The sequence below is a fragment of the Ambystoma mexicanum genome, chromosome 3q (assembly GCF_040938575.1).
Source record: "Ambystoma mexicanum isolate Mex_15411 chromosome 3q, UKY_AmexF1_1, whole genome shotgun sequence".
Taxonomy (NCBI): domain Eukaryota; kingdom Metazoa; phylum Chordata; class Amphibia; order Caudata; family Ambystomatidae; genus Ambystoma; species Ambystoma mexicanum.
This window is the reverse complement of record NC_090926.1, coordinates 13509533-13530746: the sequence shown is the minus strand read 5'-3', so window position 1 is coordinate 13530746 and position 21214 is coordinate 13509533. Positions and strand designations below refer to the sequence as shown.

General features: G+C 47.6%; 1 protein-coding gene across 1 annotated transcript in view; it reads right to left on the bottom strand.

Annotated features, from left to right (window-relative positions):
• RPS19BP1 (ribosomal protein S19 binding protein 1) overlaps nt 1-4552 on the bottom strand; it is a 269268-nt gene extending 264716 nt beyond the window's left edge. The window contains exon 1 of the mRNA XM_069652939.1: nt 4452-4552. Coding sequence (XP_069509040.1) covers nt 4452-4518 — 67 coding nt within the window. The 5' untranslated portion in view covers nt 4519-4552. The remainder of the gene's footprint in view (nt 1-4451) is intronic.
• Between the last annotated feature and the right edge of the window lie 16662 nt (nt 4553-21214).

Here is a 21214-nt window from a genome sequence, read left to right as displayed (position 1 = left end):
CAAAAGTGTGACGCTAGTGGTCTAAGAGCCAGCTGTAGGCAGGGTGAGATGGGGCTCAGTTGCAGGCAAAGTTCAAAGTTCCAGCGGAAGACTGTTCAAACAACTAAGTATTTTATTTTAGAGTTAGTTGAGGGTCCAGGGACTTCAGAGAAGACACCCTAGGAGGATTACAGCAGTGGGCCTGGGTGAACTAAACGCGAGACCTCCTAATCCCAGAAAACACCCCAAAACTACACAGGAATCACAAGAGACTTACGGTAAGTAAATAGCCAAGCCAGCACAGTACCTCAGCACAGAAGATTTTGCAGCAGGAGAACTTCAGGATCTGCATCCAAAAACCCATAGTTGTTGAATTCCTTCATTAAGAAGAACGGACACTGGAAGGACTTTTGCAGCAAGGATCACAGGGAAGGCTCTAGGCAATGTTTGCCTTGCTGCTGGATGCGGCTGTTAGGTCAGAATTGATGTAGTAACTCTGTGGATACTACACAACACTTACCTGCTTGGGTTTAGGTAACCCACCTTTTGGTATAGGTCTGTACTACACAAGTTGGTAGCGTGACTGAGCAGCCAGGCCTGTCTCAAGAAGGGTAAATGTGAGCTGTAGCAATGAGATTCGCAAATACAAGTAACCAAGTAACCCTTACACTCAAGGTTTTTGTTATAAATAGTTATTTATTTATTTAACATCAATGTTTAAATAAGCGTTCTTTAAAAAGGGCAAGATATGTAACAATCAAATATACTTTAAAATAAGTTTCTAGACTTAGCACACGTTAGTGGATACTCTTTAGAGATGCTTTTTATACACTTCCTACACCCGGAGTTGACTTCATTCACTAGGACAGTAATGTCATTTATATATATCACTAGTTATACTTTGCAAATTCTGAAGTTGTAGAAAGGAAAGGCTAAAGGAAGGAAAACAGGTTCTCAGGGCATGTGAGTCCACTTAAATCTTCAAATGAAGTCTAGACACGCCTTTCCCAGCCATAACAGTCTCAAAACAATGTTACCATCTATGAGGGACAGAAATATCAAAGTCAATGGACTAGAAGAGTATGCAAGGAGCCAGGACAGCCAGAGTCAATTGGGGCACAGTCTATGGAGCAGAGTCACTTATTGGGCAATACATGTCTTGCACAAAGTGAGAGTGTTTTGTAGAAATCACTTGTAGGGTCACAAGCTGTTACACATGTGAAAAAGCAGAGTTGGTATCAACGTTAAGGTAAGCCACTGCAAGTCATAACTGAGATAAGCAAAGCTCAGGACAATGAGGTAAGTACCCCAAGTCTAAACAGTTCCTCTAGTTTGAAGGAGAGTGGTCCAGCTAGATTCTGTCCTGTGCAGCGATGCAGATCCTGGGTTCCTGAGCCATAGTCGTGGGGACAAGAGAGAGACGCCTGGAGGACTCCTGCGGCAGCAATTTGGTGGTCGTTGGCAGCTACAGGCTCTTTTCAGATGAGCAGCACTTCACGGTTTCAGCACTCGGTAAACAGCACCACCGCGGATCTCAGATACCGGTTGGGCTTCCTTCACTATTGAGTCCTACACTCTGGTGAGGGGACTGTAGATATGGTTGTTCTGCTTCTGGAGGGTCCTTAGGAGACTCCTGGAGCTTCTGGCCAGATTGCAGATGTTGCACGCAACTATGGATTTCTCAACCCCTGGCACTTGGTTCTTGCAGCAGTGAAGAATTACAGCCAATCAGGGAAGGATGGTCCAGTGGAGTTCGTCTCGGGGTTAGTTGGTCCCACTAACCCAAGGGAAGAAGTAGTCCCTTCTGGAGCTTCTATTGTCGATCAGAAAAAGAAGTTTCAGCACAGCGGCAGGGCTCCAACAGGCAATTCAAAGGTCCAGGGGGATGCAGCAAGCTTCGTTCACGTTTTTTTCGTCAGGTGTTTCTCCCAGTGGTCGACTCTGCCTCTAGTCCCAAAACCCTTGCCTTTTAAGCAGGTTTCTCGCATTCATGCACAGCCTAGGCTGTCAATCATACAGCAGGGGGCCAGCCCTGAAAGCCATTCAGGACTGGTTGCATTCATGCACTCCTAGAGACAAAGGACGGAAGTTTCGGGAACCTCCCTCTCATCCTGCCTTTCCAGACACACTGGAGCCAGAGGCAGACTTCAGGGCTGAAGCCCGGCCAAGGCAAAATGACAAAAGGGCAGAAACTTTGTTTGGAGCTCAGAGTAAAACCCAAGAAAGACCTCACAAACAGAAAATGGCGAAAAAAGACTGGGGCCATTTTGATGACAATGGTCACACATGGGTGCTATACTGCAGATGAGGATTCAGCCTGCGGTAGAAAAGCACAATGGTAGGAAACTTAAACCACTGCCTCCAGCCATTTAAAGTAGTGAGGGTAACAAACAATATTACATTCATTTTGCCACAGATATCATATGAAACCTAGTCTGCTCTCCCACTATACAGAAGTCTCAAATCTAGGTGCATCCCCCATCTCTGCCTATTATATTGTAAAATCTATTGCACTGTGAAACCTAAGCCCTCTCCCACTATACAGGAATCTCAATTTAGGTCTGTTTTTCCCTAGACGTGGGCCCCACGCTTGCCTATTACATTGTGAAACCTACTGTTTTGTGAAACCTAGGCCTCTCCCCCACTATACAGGACTCTCAAATCTAGGTGTATCCCCCATCTCTGTATATTATATTGTGAAACTCATTGTACTGTAAAACCTAGGCCTCCCTCCCACTATACAGGACTCTCAAATCTAGGTATATCCCCCATCTCTGCCTATTATATTGTGAAAGCTACTCTACTGTGAAACCTAGGCCTCTCTCCCACTATACAGGAATCTCAATTTAGGTCTGTTTTCCCTAAACGTGGCCCCCATCTCTGCCTATAACATTGTGTGACCTACTGTATTGTGAAACCTAGGCCTCATCACTATACAGGACTCTCAAATATAGGTATTTCCCCCATCTCTGCCTATTATATTGTGAAACCTATTGTACTGTGAAACTGAGGCCTCTCTCCCACTATACAGGACCCTCAATTCTAGGTCTGATTTCTCCCATACCCAAATAGTACCGCTCTCTGAAAGCTAGCCTTTCCTGCGAAACTCGCCCGACTGGCCGACCTAGTGCCATGGACCAGACAGACACCATGCCACACACTGGTCAAAGCAGAGCAGCACGCTGACACACCAGCAGGCCTGAGGAGATCCACCGCAGCCGATCTCTACCTTGGCCAACACACAGCCCACTACCAAACCACTGCACTCCTTCAACTTACAACCCTCACATCTCTCCTTTCCCCCTGCCGCCAGACCAACTCACACCACCCCAACCCACTATGCCCCCCATGTAGATCCCGCTCTGCACAATTAAGAACAGCAAGATGGAAAGAGGGAGCAGAGAACATTGTTCCTCGGAACATACCGGACGGCACAGTGATCCACATAAAACACCCATCACGCACCACCCCCGCCACCAACCACTCGCCCTCACCACATGATCACACCGCCTCCGGAAAACAACACAGCACCTCCAACTCGCACTTCTCCAGCCTTAGTGCAGCAAGAGCAGCTCTGGCCAAAATCCCAAGCTCCACAGCCCCTTCCACTCTCACCCACCCCCCCAGAACTGTCCGCAATCCAAGGAAAGACTGACACCAAAGGCACCTTATGCCCCTCCTAGCTTCACCCATCCTCCAACCCAGCTCGCAAACACTGCCACTACACTACAGGACCCCAAACCTCCCCACCCGAACCCAACCCAGTCCTAGCCATATTTCCCCTCTCCTCCGTTTGCCTCCTCTCCCACTCCCGCTGTTCCACTATCTCTCCACACTCCACCACCCCTCACTGTGCACCGCTTTCCTCGCTGCCGGCCCTCACTTCAAGCCCCACTATCCCCTACAACCTTACCCGTCCAGCACCCACAAGGTCAAGCCACCAAATATCCTGCACCCTCATCAACGTCAGGTCAGTTTCCAAAAATACATTCCACATCTTTGACCTTATCACAGATGAAAACTGTAAGGGGGATGTGGAAACTGGTCCCTTGGGAACGCATCCAGCCATTGAACAGCGGGACGAGAGCCGGGAAGAGATCCAGACAAGGCACATTCACAAACCAGAGGAACTTACAGACGGCACCCCTGGGGAATGGTGGGGTCACGACAGTACAGTCTGTCATCCGTCACTGAAAAACTCTAAGCAGGAACCCTCAATGCCGTTAGTGAAATTCACGGAGCTGCATGGGGAAACGAGCTTGCTCACTTCCAAAGAGCCTGAGAGCAGCGCTGCCGGCACACTAATACAGCCGCACTGTGTTTTCACTGAGCCCTGTTTATCACTATCAGAAGAAAGCAGCGTCGGAAAAAACGCCTGCAGTACGAATGTCACCACAGGGAGCAGGGTAGCTCACAACCAAAACGAAAACAATATTATGGACACAAAAGCAAACTTTACCTATCCCACATACCTGCAGCAGGGAATCCCGGGGAGTAGAATGGAAATGGCGGGAGGCGCGGGACAAAACGGAAAGCCATTATGTTCCGATTCACACGAGGAAAAAGGGGGCAGGGCTTCAGGGAAGCTTTATAGACTGCATGGCGGAAATTCCTCTGATTGGTTTACTGCCCCATGTGTATTTAAAGAACAGCTGCTGAATGAAAGATCGGATCACTTTTGTTTATGTTGCAGAGCCGGACAGACGTGGAGGAAGGAACTTCGGGAAGTCTCTGGGCGTATGAAGACTAGGAGACAGAGACTGCAGAACAAACATTAAAAAAAAAAAAAAAAAAACATTACTCCTTCCAGGATTCAAGCCAAAGGAAGATCCCATGAAGAACTTCTAAGACATCTTTATTTATTTTTTTGGCTTAAACCAACTTATTGTTGTAGTCGAAATAAAGACTGGTTTTTCAGTTACCTACAAGCCTATCTGGAGTTTGTTGTCATGAAAACCCAGACATTGTTTTCATCACTGAGACCTGGTTTTCTGATGACTATGAGCCCATCGCGCATGAGACCATCCCTCCTGGCTACAACCTCACAATACTACACAAACACCAATTCCAGCTGATAATCAGGGACACCTACACCACCATCACAGACTATGAATCTCTCTTGGTAAAACTGCAACTCTCTCCCTCCAACTCCCACAGTTTCCTACTCATTGACAGACCGCTCCCTGCCCCCCCCCCCCGGCTACAACAAAAACTTTGCAGACACACTTGGTGAAGCACTAACCACCGACCTCATCCTACATCCAACACTTATCATCTTAGGGGATTTCAACATATCGTTCGACTCACCCACAAACCCTATGACCCGATCACTCACAAACAATCTAGAATCTCCCAACCTGACACAATACATCTCCACACCCACTCACAGAAGAGGTCACACAGCACCACATAAATATCTACCCAGCCCTCCTCCCACCCACTATCATGGACTGATCACTCAGCAATTTACTTCTCCATACCTCGAAACACAGTGGCTGGCGTTCAACGCCACACACGACCACCGCCAACCACCCCCCCTATCATTCCACTATGGAACAAAGTTATAATCACCCCAGATCTATCGCACTCACTCCTCAACTCTCTCGATACACTCTGCCTCCAGGAAGGACCTCCAGCGATCAAATCCTTCGTCCTCTGGCTTAGAAACGCCCTCACACCCCTCTCTCCAACAAAACAGACTTCTCAGAGATCAGGTAAAACACTAAAAACTCTGAAGCACTATCTGGAATGGACCTGGAGAGCCGATCCCTCAGCCCAGAACAAATCTGCCCCAGCAAGAACAACCAGGACATACAGACTGGAAATCCAAAAAAGCAAGAAACCTTCTATGGGAACATAATCCTAAATGCCCAAAATCCGAGCAAGGAACTATATAGAATCATAGCCGAATTCAAATCCCTGCTAGCTGGAGCCAGCCCCCACCAATCTCCCCAGCCATTTCTGACACGCACTTCCACAATCCCGCTAATGACAGACACTCTGCCATCATCTCTAAACTAAAACAAATGCCCCCGCCACCCACCTGCCCACTGACCGACCTCCAAAACCCCCCTGATACAAACCTTTACTCTTTTGCTCACATCACACACCTAGAGTTCCTCTCACTCATATCAGATAGCCACCCTTCAGGCCCCCTTGAGAAACACTGCCCACCCTCACGCCTCAAAAACATCCTAGCCTCCTCCTGTGCAGGTCGTGTCGCACGCACAATCCTCAACCACTCACTCACATCAGGATCTTTCCCGGAAGCCCTAAAAACCTCCTACATCAAATCTATCCTCAAAAAAACAACACTGGACCCACTCCTTCCCCAGAACTACCGGCCAATCTCCAATACACGCTTCATCGCAAAACTCATGGACCGTGCGGCTTACAAACAACTTGGCCATTTTGCTGAAGCCAACAATCTCCTAGACCCTGCACAATCAGGTTTCAGGCCACTCAGGGGAACAGAATCTTCCCTAGTCTCCATCTGGGATGACCTGAAAAGAACAGCCGACACAGAAGGCTGCGCTGTACACATCCTCCTGGACCTCTCCGCAGCCTTCAATACCATTGATCACACCATCCTACTAGACAGGCTACAAACACTAAGAATCAGAAACACAGCCCTCTCTTAGATCTCCTCTTTCATCTCAAATTGATCACAATCTTACACCTCCACCAGTTCACATCCACATCACTACCAGTAAGGAAAGGTGTTCCACAAGGAGCATCCCTATCTCCCCTAATTTTCAACTTCTAACAAAAACCCTGCTACAACTACGCAGACGACACCCAGATCAGCCTCAAAATCCCAAAATCTAAGGCTCCGGCAGTCCGGAACTGTCCTCGTGCCTCTCGGATATTGACCACTGAATGATGTCCAACCACCTCATCCTCAACCCTGGGAAAACTGAAATCCTAGTTTGCGGGAAAGCAGCCCTCTTCCCCCAACCGATTTCGTGGCCTCAACCCCTAGGACAAGCAGTGGCAACCTCTAACGTGGTAAAAAACCTTGGATGCACATTGGATTCAGATTTATCCCTCACCCAACACACCACTACTGTATCAAAAACCTGCTTCTTCCATCTACGGATTCTCAGGTGTATCTTCCCTTACCTCTACTACGCCCACCGTTTCTCGGCCATCAACTCCATCATCCTGTCCTGCCTGGATACGCAAACTGCCTCTCCCTAGGCGCACCAGCATCGCAACTAGGGAAACTCCAAAGAATCCAAAACACGGCAGCGCTTCTCCTCATTAGCCTTCCCGCCAGAGAACACATGAGCCCTACAGTAAAAGTCCTCCATTGGCTCCCGATTGGTCGATGTACCACCTTTAAAGCTATGTGCATCACCCACTGGGCCGTCCACAACACTGGGCCGGAATTCCTTCGAGAGAAAATCGTTCCCTGCCAGCCCTAAGGGAAACTCAGATCTCGCACAACATTCCACTTAGTGGTCCCACCTCACAACTCCTACAGACTGGGCGGATACTCCTTCTCCGTCCAAGGGCCAATCATCTGGAACTGCCTACCACTACACATTCGCAACACTGAAAACCACCTGAAATTCAGAAAGGCCCTAAAATCCTGTCTCTTACCATAATATCCCCCTGAATCCTCCCCTCTCGAAACCACACCGCCAAACCCAACTTTCCCTTACACCAATTACAACACAGTGGACAGCAGCATTCTCATCGGCTTACCTGACATAACCCCATTCACAACAACATTCCCACCTAACAAACATACCAGGAAAACCAGCAGTTTTCACAGTGGCGCACCGCAACAAACTCTCCCGCCCTCACCGCTCTGACCATCGCACCAGAGGGACCATGAACAAGGAGACCACGCCGTCCGCACTGGACAAAGATGGTTCCGGCCGAACAACTTCAAAGCATATTGTATGTATACCTCACACCACGTCTGTGGACACAGGCCGAAGGCACGACCAAACGTCCACGCACTGTAGGATGCAGCTATGGCTATGCTCCTCTGGTCTAGCGGCGGATATAGCCATCCACACTGAAACACCCGATCTACCTCAACACCTCTACCACTAGCAAACAGCGACTACCAACTAAAAGAAATTCGGTACAGCTGGTCACACATCGACTCTCTCAACAAAAGCAATCTATCGCCAACCACCAACAGCGCCCACCCACGTGCCTGACCGTTTTGGGGCTGGTTAGTCAAGCCTAGCCAGTCACCTAAGTCCTAGACCTGGCAAACATTTACACATGCATCTCCTAATCTAAAACTCTTAGAACTCCCAGCACATTGACTAGAGCCACCGAGGGCATTCCAACCACAAAGGGCATTGAGGCCATTCAAATGGGTTAAGAGCACTATATAAATAACCAAATACAAAAAAAAATACAATACATTCAGAAATGTAATCTAAATATCTTTCAAAATGAAGAGTGCAAGTTCAAAATCTTTGTAGTAACAAAAAAATGTATACCATCCATTTAAAAACATTATTTAATTAACATCACATTTTCTGAACCATTTTCAACACACATTAAAGCTTAATCAAAAGTTTTGATTTGGAAATAATGTTGATATACAAGATCATAATTTAACAAACAGTATTTCTCCTATACAAATGCAGCACACGATATGTACAGGTTAAGCATTTGTTGAGGCTGCAAGATATTCTGAGGCTTATTCTACGTGCTTCTGGTTTCTGCATGACCCTTCATCAGGAAAAATAAACCTTACTCCCAATAATGCATAAAATAAATGTCACAGATTGCTCAATGATCACTTCAAGTCTCAGAGGCAGTTCAAGGGTTTTTATTTGAAACTCAGTGAATCATTGGGCCATCCCACCCTCTCATCTCAAAGCCCAGATGCCCTTAAACCCAGGTTAGTATTTAGTGATTGTTTAGCTCCCAGTATGCTAATCGAGCTGAGATGGTAACTTAAAGGCCCTTGGCCTTATCTCTCTAAACTCCCTCAGGAGCTTCCTAACTTTCCCTACTCTAGCCAGAAGTAAGTGTTCTAATGGGATAGCAAACTGTGCCTTAGATGTACCCTGCTTGGTTCAGGCTTCTTTCTACCACACTCACTCTTTCTTCTCCCTTTCCTGTCCTCTCTTCCCCTCTCCTTACCTGACTCCACCCTCTGTTCTCAACCCTCCCTTCCTTTCCCAGACGCTGTCGTCTCTCACTCGTCACCACCCTTTGACGTTACCACCTACTCTCCAATGTCACCATTCTCTCCTACTCCACTATTATTCCCTCCTCCACAATACTATGCCCTGCCCACTTTGACTCCCTCGTCCCCACTATGACTCCCGCTTACATCCTGCGACTCCATCCTCCACACTACTACCCCCTATTTCACACTATTACTCAGACACCATCCTTTCGCTCAGTACCATACACTTCACAGTAACTCTCTACACTAACTATCCTAACTATACACTTGCCATACCAGCACACACCCAGTCCACCCACTAACCAACATCTCACCTTATCCAGAAGTTGCCTCCAAACTCTGTTGCTCCTTCCTTCCTCCTGCTGGTCTCTTGGTCCACTACCTGCACCTTCGGTGAGCTCACTCGAACAACCCACAGTTCCTACTTCCTGTGGATTCTTCTTATATTCCTCCATCCAACCTGTTTTTTTAATTTATTTATTGGTCATTTGTAAGGCGCTTTATACAACAGAACTGTGTTTCAAAGCACCACGAATCTAAATGGAAAGGGAACAGGGGAGGTAATAACAGTGGTAATATACGAAAGGCAACACTAATATATATACAGTCATGGTCCTACTAGGCCTTGTGGCATTCGGTCGTGCAAGTGCATTGATGAGAAGTCCGGGGGGAGGGGAATGGAAAGGGGGAGCAGAGGAGTGGACAAGTACTGGAGGAGGGTCAAAGAGGGAAGTGCTAAGTGAAGCCTGGAGGAGCACCGCAGGCTAAGTGCTAGTACAAGCAGCTCTCAAGGATGGTATGCGGAGCCACCAGGCAGGGGCACCCAGGGAAATGAAGTGGGGGCGGGGTGCTGGTGATGATGTGGAGAAAGGGCTGTGAGAACCTGTGAGGTTCATGAGAATCAGACTACCGGTCACAATGGTAGTGGGGTGATTTATTTATTTATTTATAATGCGCCGTAAGCCCGCAGGCATCGGGGCGCAACATGGAGACACTTTTAGACGTGAAGACGATACAATGTAGACAGCACACTTAGGGTCCCAGTACAAAAAATGAGCAGTATGTCAGCCTAACGGGAGAACTCAAATTCACAATATGAGTTTATTTAAATAGTAGAGTTTTTAGTTTTTCTCTGAATGTGAGAAAGTTGGATTCCAGTCTAAGGCTCAGGGGTAGTTTGTTCCAGCTTGCAGCTGCGCGGGTTGGGAAGGCTCTTCCCAGACCGTTTGCTTTCTTGTGTGTCATTACTGCTATAAAACCCTGGGCTTCTGATCTTAGAGCTCGAGTGGAGTTATAGCTGGCTAATTTAGATTTTAAGTACGCCGGTGCTTCACCATTGAGACACTTGTGTGTCAATGTCAGTGACTTGAAAAGTACACAATCTTCGATCTTCAGCCAGTGTAGTTCACGCCTGGCTTCACTGATGTGCTCTGATATTGGGCCTCATTCCGAGTCGGGCGGTAAGGGTTAACGGTCACCGGTAACGAGACCAGTGCCGTTAAACCCTTACCGCCCTATTCCGAGTTCCCTTTGCGGGTTGGAACTTAACACCTGCTTTTTGCAGGTGTTAAAAAACCAACCCGCAAAGGGACCTTGGAGCTGATTACGGCACCGTAATTTACGGTGCCGTAATTAGCACCTTCCCCATTCCCATTGAGCCCTATGGGGCAAAAATGGGAATAGGGAAGGGCCCATGGTGAATGGGGAATTACCGACCCCGCCAACCTTGGAATGGGGCGGTAATTCCGCCATTCACCATGGCGGAGTCGGAGAGATAACGGCGTCAACCAAGGCGCTAATAGCGCCTTGGTTAACGCCAGGGTCGGAAGGAGGCCCATTGTTTTTTTGGGATAATTCTGATTGTGTTGTTTTGGATCAGTTGATATTTCAGCACACTTTGTTTGCTTGCTCCACTGAGGAGTGCATTCCCGTAGTCCAGGCGTGATAAGATACTTGCACTGGCAATTGTTGTGCAGTTTTTCTCATTAAGAAAAGGTTTAATTGCCCTTAGCAGTCTAATGTAGTACGAGCAGTTTTTGCTTACATACATAACTTGAGCGTCTGAGTTCAAGGACACTTCTAATGTCATGCCCAGGGTTTTGACCTTGCTCGATACCTCAATATGTGAGTCTTTGATCTTGAAAGATCACCACCCTTTGATTAGCAAGGAAGGGAAAGAGGGAAAGAGGTAGTGAAGAGCTTCTAGCAGGTTCCAGAACTTAAGGAGGTCTGGCTCAAATCTGAGAGGGGCAGGGAGGCTGTTTCAAAGGGAGGCACCAGCCGCGGAGAGACATCTACCCTCCACTCTCTGCTTAGAGAAACATTTGACAGTCAGAGAGTCGGAATTAGAGGAGTGTAGGGCTCGAGCAGGGGAGTATTTAGGGAGGGAAAGTTGCAGATAGCATGGTCTGAGGCCCCAGAAGGCCTTGTGGATCATGCAGATGTTCTTGAATTTGATCCTTGAAGCCACAGGAGCCAGTGGAGAGATGTTAGGGCTGGAGAGATACGGTTCATGGGTTTGAGGCCTAGGATAAGTCCTGCAGCCTTATTCTGGATTAGCTGTAGGGGGCGAAGAGAGGAGAGGGGGAAATTGAGAAAGAGGCTGTTTCAGTAGTCCAGTCTGGAAAGGACCAGAGCTCTGGAGACATTATTGAGCTTCTGGGGGAAGGTGAGAAAACGAAGAATGCCTCTGAGGAGTTGGAAGTGGGACTTTTTGGTAAGGTCCATGATACGGCCAGGAGCCAGAAAAAGAAACTCCCCATTCCCATTCAAGTTCCATTGGACTCAATGGGGAGAACGGATGCACCGGCACTGTGTGCAACAGTGCCGGTGCATCTGTCATCGTCTGCGGGCGGGTGCTTACCAGCACTGTTGTTTCTGGACCGGCAACCTTGTATTGAGGCACAATTTCTTTTTCTTTTTTTTTCAAATTTAATTTTATTGATTTTATGCAAAAAAGAGCAGATAAAACATTCTTGGCATTAGTATTGAGTTACAACCATTTAACAAAAGAAAAAAGAGGATTATGTCTGTGTAACATAAGACTACACCAATACACTTAACTTGTCCTCTCCCTTTCCCTCCACCCTCCCCCCAAGACAGGCTATTGGCACAATTTAGGCTTGTTGACATGTATGCATGTTCACATTGTGTGGGGGCACGTTTTCGGTATATTGACGTTTGATACTGGGCTGATTGCCTCTAATATTTTGACAGGGTTTTTTCCGGATATTCGGGTTGATCGATGTAATTCTGTTATATAGTGTTATTGGTTTTGCGATTCTCCTTTATCGGTGTAATTCCTTCCCGGGTTGGGGGCGTACAGATTTGAGAAGGCGCTCCAGAGTACTTCGTGTTGGGCAGATCTCTCGTGGAGGGCAGCAGTGATTTTCTCCATTGTATATATGTTTGTGGCCACCCCAATCCATTTTTTTAGGGGGGATGTGGTGCCTTTCACCTGATCACCAGGCATGCACGTGCTGCCAGTAGCAATGGGGCCACAATTCCACATACTCTGCTCACTTCATCTTTGTCCTGCTCCAGGCCAAACGGTACTAGAAGATGTGCTACCTCTCGAGAGATTCCGTCGACCTGTTTAATCCAACCTAGGACTTCCTCCCAGTAGATACGCACTTTGGGACAATCCCACCACATGTGCCAGTAGTTGGCATTCCTCCCGCATCCCCGCAAGCACCTAGTACTAGTGGCTTGGAACATTTTGGATAATCTGTGGGGATCGTACTGCCATCTATGTAATAGCTTAATGGCGTGTAACTTATATTGTGTACCAATTGATACCCGTGAGGGTGTTTTGCATATCGTGTCCCACGTGTGTTGATCAAATTCCCTATTGAAGTCTTGTTCCCATCTATTTTTAAGTTTCGAGATTGGATTTTGGCCTTTGTCTAGTAGTGCTTGGTACATGTGCGTGATCAGTCCTTTAGTTGTTGTCACCGTGTTGAGAATTGTTTCGAACGGTGTGAGTTCCCTACATATTTTCGCATGCCTGTCTTGCTTTGATAGCACAACTTTAAGTCACAGGTAAAGGAAAACCAAGATTGGGTTCAGCTGAAGGGCTTCCTCTAGTTCGGGGATTATCAGGAATATTCCACCTCTCCACAACTGTCCAACCCTCTCCAGTCCCGCCTTGAACCAGGATTGGTGTCTTCAGTGTTCTGGGATCACTCTCTCATTCCCAAGGTCCATAGGTGGCTTATGGGGGATGGCGAGGTTGTAACCCCTACCATTTCTTTCCCCTCCCTCCATATTTCCCATATCGTTCCTAGTATGGGGTGCTCACAGAGTTTTTGTGTGAGTTTGGATCTCGGAACCCATAACCATTCTGAGTGCGTGCCCGGGGTTAGGTTATCATTGTCCAATTGGACCCATTGTAGATCCTTTCTATCTCTTAAGTGGGGGATTAGTACTCTCAATTGGACCGCTTGGTAATATAATTTAAGGTCCGGGAGGCCTACACCGCCCTTCTCTTTAGGGAGTATGAGGACATTTTTCCCGTTCCATAGGAATTGTAGTATGGCTCTTTGTACTTCTCTGAAAAATTCTTCGGGGATCTTCACGTGGAGGACCTGGAATGGGTATAGAAAGCGAGGGAGGCTAACCATTTTGATGCCGTTCAACCGCCCCAACCATGAGATCGTGAGGGGGCGGAAGGAGGAGATTGAATGTTCTTTTCTGAGAGCAGGTGGTAGTGTGTTCCAGTTCTTAGGGGCTAGTACTGTGAAATTGGACCCACCAGCTTTTAGTCTTTTGTAAGTTGGGACAGAGAGTAGGTTGCAGTGTTGGGTCCGTCTGGGTCTGGTGGAGCTGTCTCTGTGGATGGCCACTTACCCTAAGTTCATCTGAAGATGCAGGTTTCGGTTTTGTGTCAAGTTCCTCATATAAAGACTAAATAAGAGGGGGTGGGACAAAACACAGCCTTGGCATACCCCTCGTGCGACATTAAAAGGTTGGGAACATCCGTATTGAATACAAACCGTACTATTGCCTCTGCATAATTGTGCAGTAGTAGTTAAAGAATTAGCAAAAGATGTGGTGGCATCTCTAAATGATAGAGGACCTCCCATAGCACTGTTCTCTGTACCATGTCGATCTCCAAGGAAAGGTCCATAAAATCCAAGTATATTGGTGTTTTGTAGAGAAAATGTATTTGTCCATTATTAAGTATTCCTTTAAACACTGCGATTTCACCATCTTCTGAATTGGTCCAATTTGCATTTTTCTCTATATAAAATCCCCCTGAATAACTTGCTTGTCGGGCCCATGAGTGAAATTAGACCATAAGGTTTTGCAATCAATTGCCTTTCTTAAAATAGACACCATCAGAGATTTGTGCCAACTAGAAGGTATCCTGCCAGCAGCCCAAATATCATTGATGACATTAGTAAGAATCGGTGCCCATCGATCAACATTCAATTTTAAGAATAAAAAGGGGGTATGGCATCTCTGGCCTGGACTTTTATGGGCTGGTTGCTTGCTCCACAGATATCTCCTAATAAGAATCTGTCCTGGAGGTAATCTGAGAGATATAAAAAGGGAGAAAGTTACTATCCAGCTCAATCATAATTTTATACCCAGCTGAAAAATGTTGTACCAAATGTGATGGTGTAACCCCGAATTCATGGTATCAATTCTGACTTATATTTGTACTTTTTGCCACAATTACACATTACCTTTGTTCAATAAGGACTCCTCAAGCTGGGTCCATCTCTCAAGGGCCCAGTCGTCCTTGTATGCATTTTTATAATTATCCCTGCTGGTAATAATTTCCTCACAGTTCCTCCCCTGCCGTCTGAGAGCAACCAATAATGCTTGTTTGTCTTTACTTCAACTATTATTGTACCACTTTTTAATGTTTGGTGGGCCCTTGCCTTTTACTCCTTGGTATAGATACCCAAAAAATGAAACCTATAGATATTGTTCATGGGCCTCATTCTGAGTGTCCCGGTCCGGTAACAACGGTGCCGGTAAGCCTACCGGCACCGTTGTTACCGTACCGGCACACTACGACTCTGCAGGCAGGTGCTGTCCCGCCCGCCATGGTCTGACCTGGAGGTCAGAACGGCACCCGCCTGCAGAGTTTCATGGAAGCTCCGGCAGCGTCATTGAAGGTGCCGGCGCTTCCGTGGTCCCAATTCCCATTGAGTCCTATGGGACTCAAATTGGAATGGGGACTTACATTTACCAGCGCCTGACTTCTCGGAACGCCGGGATCGTAATACCCTGGTGTTACCAGGAAGTCTGGCACCAGTAAATTTTGCAAGTACGGTGGCGACCCGCCGGTAGCACCCGCAGGGTTACTGCCGGACTTGTAATAAGGCGCAATGTATCAGTTCATTCCAGTTATTACGCACAATATTTCTTGTGATTTTATCCAGAATTTGAGAAATCCACTCAAGATGATCCATACAATTGCTAATAATGTCAACTGTTGGCAAACATGAAATCACAGATTTAATAGAGGTAGAGGGACTAACGTCTGGGTGTAGGTTAAATACAAGAGGGTTATGGTCACTTTCGGGCCGTGTAATAATTTCACAGTTTTGAATTTCGGGACCAATCCTCACCCTTAATGTTACAATAATCAATGAGGGAGTTGAATCTTGAATTAGAATATTGGATCTTCCCTGGTGAATCTGATGTTGGTCTATTATTCAGCAATCTTAGACCCCATTCATATAAAAAATATGCAACTTTAATCCTAGATTGTCAAAATGAGGCTCAGCCATGTTAGGTCGTCTCAGCTTCCTGAGACTGGGATGCGTCTCAGGAAGCTGGTGAATGACTATTCCTCTTTTACTATTTCAAATGGTGTTATCTCTGTGGCACCCAAGGTTAAAACTTTGAGAGCAATTTTGGATGCTGAGTTGACTATGAATCAGCACATTAACTACCTCGGATCCTCTGGTGTTTATTTCCTTAAACTTTATTGGCAGATTCGTCATTACTTATTGGATCATAACTGTGCTATCCTAGCCCATGCAACCATTGGTTTAGTTTAGTTTAGTTTATTGTTTTGTAATGCGCGGCCTGGTGTCACACTGCTGAGACCGTGGAAGTTATGGGCAAGATGGAGGCGCTATTAGGTCCCAACAGTCTGTCTGTGAGCGGTCCAGTCTTTTTGTTGCTGCTGCATTTAAGGAAGCCACGCCCCCTGCGAGTCGCGTTGCAACTCGCTTTGCTGACTTTCGATTTTGTGCCTACTACCGTTCCTGACATACCGAGCTCCTCTTTTGTTTTCTCGGTTAATCTCCGCGGCCCTTCGCCTTCTCGATAGGCGACGGCCGTTCTCTCCTGCCTTTCCTTTCCTTTCCCCTTATCTGGTCCTCGGTTCCAGCCTAGCTTCGCCCCCCGTAGTACCCTCTACCTCGCTCGGCTGGTACCTGTCTTCCCCGTCGGCGAGGTTCCGGTTTTCCGGTTCCCTGTTGCTCGGGGTCTTTTCCGGCTTCCCTCGGTCTTGCCATCCCTCTCTTTCACCTCCTCTTTCTTTTGCGCACTCTCACATTCACTCGTTCTCTCATTCATGCTCTCTTGCATTCACTCTCTCTCTCTCTCATTCGCGCACTCCAACATTCACTCGTTCTCTCATTCATACTCTCTTGCATTCACTCTCTCTCTCATTCGCGCACTCCAGCATTCACTCGCTCTCTCATTCATACTCTCTCGCATTCACTCTCTCTTACTCTCACGGTCTCACTACTGCTCTCTATTGCTCACGAGTTTTCTCTCTCTCTCTCTCTCCCCATACCTTTACCTGTCTACCGAAACAACTTACCTCCGATTGCAGTCTTCTGTGCCTATGTTTGATCCTTCGGAAGCATAGAAGTTCCCCTTTGTGGCTCCACACTCCATCGCCTCTCCCAGGGCTCCTTCATCCATACCAAGGAATCACAGTCCGGTAGCTGTCATCCATTGGAGTATCAACTGGACATTGGCCTCAAGACTTTTAAAGCCTCTGGATCCGCAATTCCTCCAATCTATCCTCGCCTGCAGCCTCACAGGGTTTTTTCTGCCTTACTGGTTTTTTCCCTGTTTTGGGAGGGGCGGACTCCCCAGGGTTCACCTGACGGTTTATTCCAATAACGGTCAAGGTGGCCTCCGGAGGAGACCGTCCCTATCTCTTCGAACGCAAGAAGGGGAAAGGACTCTTTAAGAAGGATACTGAAGAGGAGAGAACCCCGAAAGACCGGAGGAGAAGACAGAAAGTCGCCAGTCACAGTGAAGACCAAGGTGAGGAGTCTCCTGGGGAAGGAACTGTGGGAAGTGGCTCTGACAGTTTGCAACGCCAAACGAGTACGATGGCCTCCTTGGAACAATACCAGGAGATGGTAACAGCGATTCAGGGTCTCCAGGCGGAGGTTCAGAGCCTTCGAACAGAGAACATCAACTTACGTCAACAGGTGGCGGCTCGAGAGGATTTCCGAGGTGACCTGCCTCCCCTGCCGTTCTCCTTCGGGAAGTATGATGGCAGTCCGCAACTCCTGAAAGAATTTTTGGATGCCTGTATTATTTACTTTACCTTTCGACCTAAGGCCTATGAACTCGATAGGGCCAAGGTTGGGTTTTTGGTCTCCAACCTAGTGGGCAATGCTTTGGCCTGGGCTACTCCACTGATAGCGCAAGCAAATCCTGCGGTTAATGACTACGCACAGTTCACTCAATTGTTGCGGAACAGATTTGAACGACCAGAGGTCCAATATTCTTCATATGAAGCCCTCCTGGATCTCCGTCAGGGAAATCAAGGTGTACAGACATACGCCTCCGCATTTATGAAGTTGGATACGGAGGCGGGGTGGCCAGATTCAGCCCAACAGACCCTCTTCCGACGAGGATTACATGATGAACTCAAGGACGAACTAGCCCGGATGGCACGTCCTGCTTCCTTTCCAGAGTTGGTCACGATGTCTCTGCAGTTGGAGTTTAGATTGCAGGAGCGCAGATTAGAAAGGAGGAGGTTCAGACCACATCAGACTATCGGAATACCCGCCTCAAATCCTCCTACTCGATCGCAGACAGAGGAACCTATGCAAATAGGATCAACTAGGGGCTCGTTGACTCCCGAGGAACGAAAAAGACGCAGAGAACAGGGTCTTTGCATGTACTGCGGATCCTCTAAGCATCTGCTTCGGAGTTGCCCCGAGGTACCCCCGAGACGGTCGGGAAACGCATCTCCCCGGTCTTGAGCAGGGAAAGGAACCGGGCGGAATTGATTAATCCCTGCAATTTCAGGCAGCAGGATAAGCCGAAAGAGGACCATAGACTCATGGTATTTACAGTTCATCTGACTTTCGGATTTCTTGCTTCACTAGAAACCTTGGCTATGCTGGATTGCGGTGCTGCTGGAAACTTTATTGATATTCAGTGGGTTCAAGAACAAGCTATTCCCCTACTTCAGAAAGACTGTCCTTTACCGGTAGAGGGTGTAGACGGAGCTCCTCTCTCTTCTGGACCTATCATTCAAGAGACTTGTCCAGCCACTATGTCTTTGTTTCAACACCAGGAACAAATTACCTTTGATGTCATCAGAGCTGCCCATTTTCCCGTCATCCTGGGCATACCCTGGTTGCGCAAGCATAATCCCAGGATAGACTGGGCTACTTATACTGTAAGTTTTCTGTCTTCATATTGTTCCACTTCGTGTCTCCCCCAGACATCTCCTTTCAGGGGGAAGGGGGTTGCTGTTCCTACCTCCTCGGCAGTGGTTCAAACGATCCCTCCTTATTACCAGCAGTATGCCGAGATCTTTGAGGATATACTACCCCGTACTTTACCCCCACATCGAGCAGAGGATTGTGCCATCAATTTGAAACCTGAAGCATCGGTACCGTTTGGACGCATGTATCCGATGTCCCTACCAGAAAGAAGGGCATTGAAGGAGTATCTAGATGCTAATCTACAGAATGGCTTGATCCAGGAATCACACTCCCCAGCAGGGGCTTCAATGTTCTTCATCCCAAAGAAGGGCTCTGCTGAACTCAGGCCGTGTATAGATTACCGAGGATTGAACAGCTTGACTATTCGAGACAGATATCCTATGCCTCTCATAAAGGAGGTACTTGAAGCAGTAGAAGGAGCCACTATATTCACCAAATTAGACCTTCGGGGAGCCTACCATCTGCTGAGAATAAAGAAAGGTGATGAGTGGAAGACGGCCTTTCGAACTCCTCTGGGACATTTCGAATATAGAGTCATGCCCTTTGGCCTGGTGAACGCCCCGGCAGTCTTCCAGCGCTTTGTTGATAAGATTTTTTCTGACTTGCTGTATGCCTCAGTGGTGGTCTATTTAGACGATATTTTGGTCTTTTCCTCCTCTCTCTCGGAACACCGAAGGCATGTCTCACTGGTCCTCCAAAGGTTAAGGGAAAATCAGCTCCTGGTCAAGCCAGAGAAGTGCATTTTCGAGGCTGCCTCAGTGTCATACTTAGGTTTTATCGTCTCAAAGGAGGGGATACAGATGGATCCTGAGAAGGTAACGGCAGTCCTTAGATGGCCTGTTCCGAAGAGTCCCAAGGACATACAGAGGTTTTTGGGTCTTTCCAACTTTTACAGACGATTCATCCCTAACTTCTCTGACATACTCTTGCCCATCACTCGTCTTCTAAAAAAGGGCCAGAAGTTTGAATGGGATAAGGATGCCGACCAAGCCTTCCTGGTACTCAAGAAAGCCTTTACTACTGCTCCCATTCTGGTGCAACCTAACCAATCTCTCCCCTTTGTGGTTGAAACAGATGCCTCTGGAGGGGCCATTGGAGCTGCCCTCCTACAAGTCGGCAAAGATGGAGCGGAACATCCGGTGGCTTATTATTCTAGGACACTTACACCTAGTGAAAGGAATTACTCGGTGTTGGAACGAGAGCTACTGGCTATCCGACAGGCCTGTATTGAATGGAGACATTTGTTACAGGGAGCTGCCCATCCCTTTCTGGTTCGTACTGACCACCGGAATCTGAAGATATTGCAGCAAATGGAGTGTCGCAATTCCAGACACGCTCGATGGGCCTATTTCTTTTCCCAATATGACTTTGAAATCTCATATCTTCCCGGAAAGGAGAACGCTCTAGCGGACGCTCTCTCTCGGAGCCTGGAGTACCAAGAGGAAGAGAAACAGGGCCAGGATGGGATACTTGCTGGCAAGAGAATCCTGGGAATGGTCAGCTCTTTCCTACAAGAAGTAGAGCTTGCCACTAATCATATCGATGTGTCTTCAGAGTATCAACCACTCCTGGTGAAGAGGGGTGGGTTGTACTTTCATCAAGGCGCCCTATTTCTACCGTCTAAGGAGTTCCAAACGCAAGCCCTATATTGGTGTCACGACCTTCCGTCTGCGGGTCACAAGGGACAGAGGGCAACCCTACGCCTGGCTTCTAGATATTTCTGGTGGCCGACAATGGTAAAGGACACTAAGGCATACGTGATGAGTTGTCCAGTATGTGCGGCCAACAAGAATACCACTCACAGACCATTGGGCCTGCTCCAACAAGAGCCTCTACCATCTCAGCCTTGGGTACATGTATCTACCGATTTTATTGTAGATCTTCCCCCCTCGGGGGGATACACAGCAATTATGGTGACTATTGACTCCCTGAGCAAGATGGCACATTTCTCTCCCTTACATGGCTTGCCTTCCGCCCCCATGACGGCCGAAGTATTCCTGAGAGACGTAGTGAGATTACATGGCTTGCCTCGGACCATAGTGTCGGATAGGGGAACCCAATTTACCTCCCGTTTTTGGTCAGCGTTATGCAGCTCTCTGGGGATTCAGAAAGCATTGTCTTCTGGTTACCATCCCCAGAGTAACGGCCAGACCGAACGCTTAAATGCAACCATCGAACAATATCTACGTTGTTTCTGCAATCAGGAGCAGGATAAGTGGCAGTCCTATCTAGCACTGGCAGAGTTTACCTACAACAATACCCAACATTCTGCTACAGGCATCAGTCCCTTCTTTTTTACCTACGGGTATCATCCGAGACATATTCCTCTTTTTGGGATTCCTCCTACTACTGTGCCCTCGGTGGATCAACATCTTCATGATCTCCGTACCATCCA